Source organism: Aplysia californica, unplaced genomic scaffold (assembly GCF_000002075.1).
Source record: "Aplysia californica isolate F4 #8 unplaced genomic scaffold, AplCal3.0 scaffold00489, whole genome shotgun sequence".
NCBI classification, from domain to species: domain Eukaryota; kingdom Metazoa; phylum Mollusca; class Gastropoda; order Aplysiida; family Aplysiidae; genus Aplysia; species Aplysia californica.
Genome location: NW_004797759.1, coordinates 11272 through 13563, shown reverse-complemented (window position 1 = coordinate 13563; position 2292 = coordinate 11272). Strand labels below are relative to the sequence as shown.

Here is a 2292-nt window from a genome sequence, read left to right as displayed (position 1 = left end):
ATGATTGTCACACTCTTATGACCCGCCATTTCCGGGGTGCCCTGATAGTCGAAGCAGACTTTGTGCTGTTGAAGCTAGAGAGGTGAGCAGAATAAGTCTGATTTCCTGTAAGGACTTCTCTGTTGACATCCACCCCTTTGGCGCTCTTATGCAGTTGCGAGCGCCGTAAAACCTACTAAACTAAACAAAACTAAGAATATCTTGATAACGACTCGGAATGATCTGAGGATTTTGATAGGGCAGATGGAACATTTTGTTTCTGATCTCATGGTCTTAGTAACTCTAAACGGCCAAAAATGTCATAGACATTTTTGTAATTCCAAGGTGTGAAATAGTGGGCTCCTGTGTGAACCGAAATGCGTCAAAGTGTTCCGTCTAGGATATTAAAATACAAATTTTTAGCTACTTCTCTACAAAAGCTTTCTCTGGGTAAATGATTCTATGAGTACATACAATTCTCAACAACAAGTACCCCGTTTCAATGCTGCTATGTCTAATCCTGTATGTGTGTTCCCACAGGCCGTCTCTTGCCACGCCTACCACACGATGCGCAACAACAGCATCCCCCCAGAGAACATCGTCCACATGTCTTACGATGACGTAGCTCACTCCCCCGACAATCCCTTCCCAGGAAATCTTGTCAACACTCCTGAAGGGCCGAACCTTTACCCCGGATGTGAAATTGACTACCGGAAGGAAGAAGTGAAACCGGAAGTCTTCCTCAAAGTTCTCACTGGCGACAAAGAGGGCGTGAAGAAGCTGATTGGTCGAGATGGTAAAGTAATTGACAGCAGTCCTGATGACAATGTGTTCGTCACAATGGTTGGTCATGGAGTTCCAGGGGTCTTCTCCTTCCCGGGTTTTCGTACGCTGCACAACACTGACCTCAACAACGCTCTCAAGCAGATGTACAGAGAGAAAAGGTACAGGGAGATGGTGCTTTACGTGGAATCTAGCTACTCAGGGAGCATGTTCGAGGGTATACTCCCGAAAAACATCAATATATACTCTACCACCTGCTCCAATCCCCACGAGCCGGGATATATTTGCTGCTGGGATAACTACCGTAACGCCTACGCAGGCACATTTTACGGCAACGCATGGATGTACAACACAGACAAGGCAGATGTGCACACGGAAACACTCTCCCAGCAGTATGATGTGGTGACAAAAGCTTGCCATAGGAGTCACCCAATGCAGTTCGGAGACCTGAGCATGAACAAAAAAGTCTTCGCTCAGTTCCAGGCAAAAGCGGAAGGATACAAACCCAGTGTCTATCTCAATACACAGGAAGCAGATAGTATTGTGGGATCAAAGTTCACCTTCGCCGGAATTGATCTCAATAACCCCGCCATTGACATGGTTCAGATCGCCACCACGGCCCGTCGCCTCATCGAGTCACGTGATCTCAGTAGTCAGAAGCGGGAAGAGTTTAAGGCCGAATTACGTCATATGATGCTGGTCAAGGAAAAAGCCGAGTCGTTGACCAAAGACCTGGTCAAGGCAGCCATGCCCAACTCCAGAGGTTTGACGGAGAACGACATACTGACCGGGAAAGAGCGAGTCGAAAACTCTGAGTGTTACAAAGCCGCCCTGAGCCTCTTCTCTGCCCGATGTCCAGGTATCGATATGGGGAGGTACCCATTCGCCAGGAGAAATCTCCAGGCCTTTATCAACCTCTGCAACCACCAGCCCCAAATTGACGTCATGAGCGCCATCTTGGAAGTCACGGAGAAATACGGAATTTGTCAAGCTCTATAAACCCGTCGGACCAAGCTGGCCCCAGTTCCTGACCGTTTCCCTTTCCGCTGATGTTTACTTCTTCATTTTGTGTCTGAATTATTATTGTTTGATTACTGTGTGCAATCGTTTACTTTATCCCAAAAAGAAGGTTTTATCCCACATGTTGTCTTAGTTTACGTTCTTTCGTTCTTTTTCCCGCACCATACTCTAACTGTTGTTGCTATTTATAGGAAAAAAAGGGAGAGGGGGAGAGAGGAGGAGGAGGTAGTTTTAAGGGTATAAGTCCCCTTTAAACACTGGAACGTTAGATATCAACTTCAACTGGTGATACCTTCAAATTTAACATGGCCCAGCCAAATAATCCATCCAAGAATACCCCCACTGGGGATCTGATTCAGGGCCAACTATAGAAAATTTTAACATCAAATCACCCGATTTAGTTGTGCATCTGGAAATGGAAGGTAGGGAGTGGGACGGGCGGTTGGGGTGGTTTGTGTGTGTGGTGGGGGGGGGGTTAATATTTTGAGAAAGAGAATTAAAAAAGGAATG

General features: G+C 46.5%; 1 protein-coding gene across 1 annotated transcript; it reads left to right on the top strand.

The window, feature by feature from the left end:
- Positions 1-489: 489 nt before the first annotated feature.
- On the top strand, positions 490-1761 carry LOC101864009 (legumain-like). The gene has a single exon (XM_005105738.1). It carries the CDS (start codon positions 490-492, stop codon positions 1759-1761), a length of 1272 nt encoding a protein of 423 aa, XP_005105795.1.
- The last annotated feature ends 531 nt before the right edge of the window (positions 1762-2292 follow it).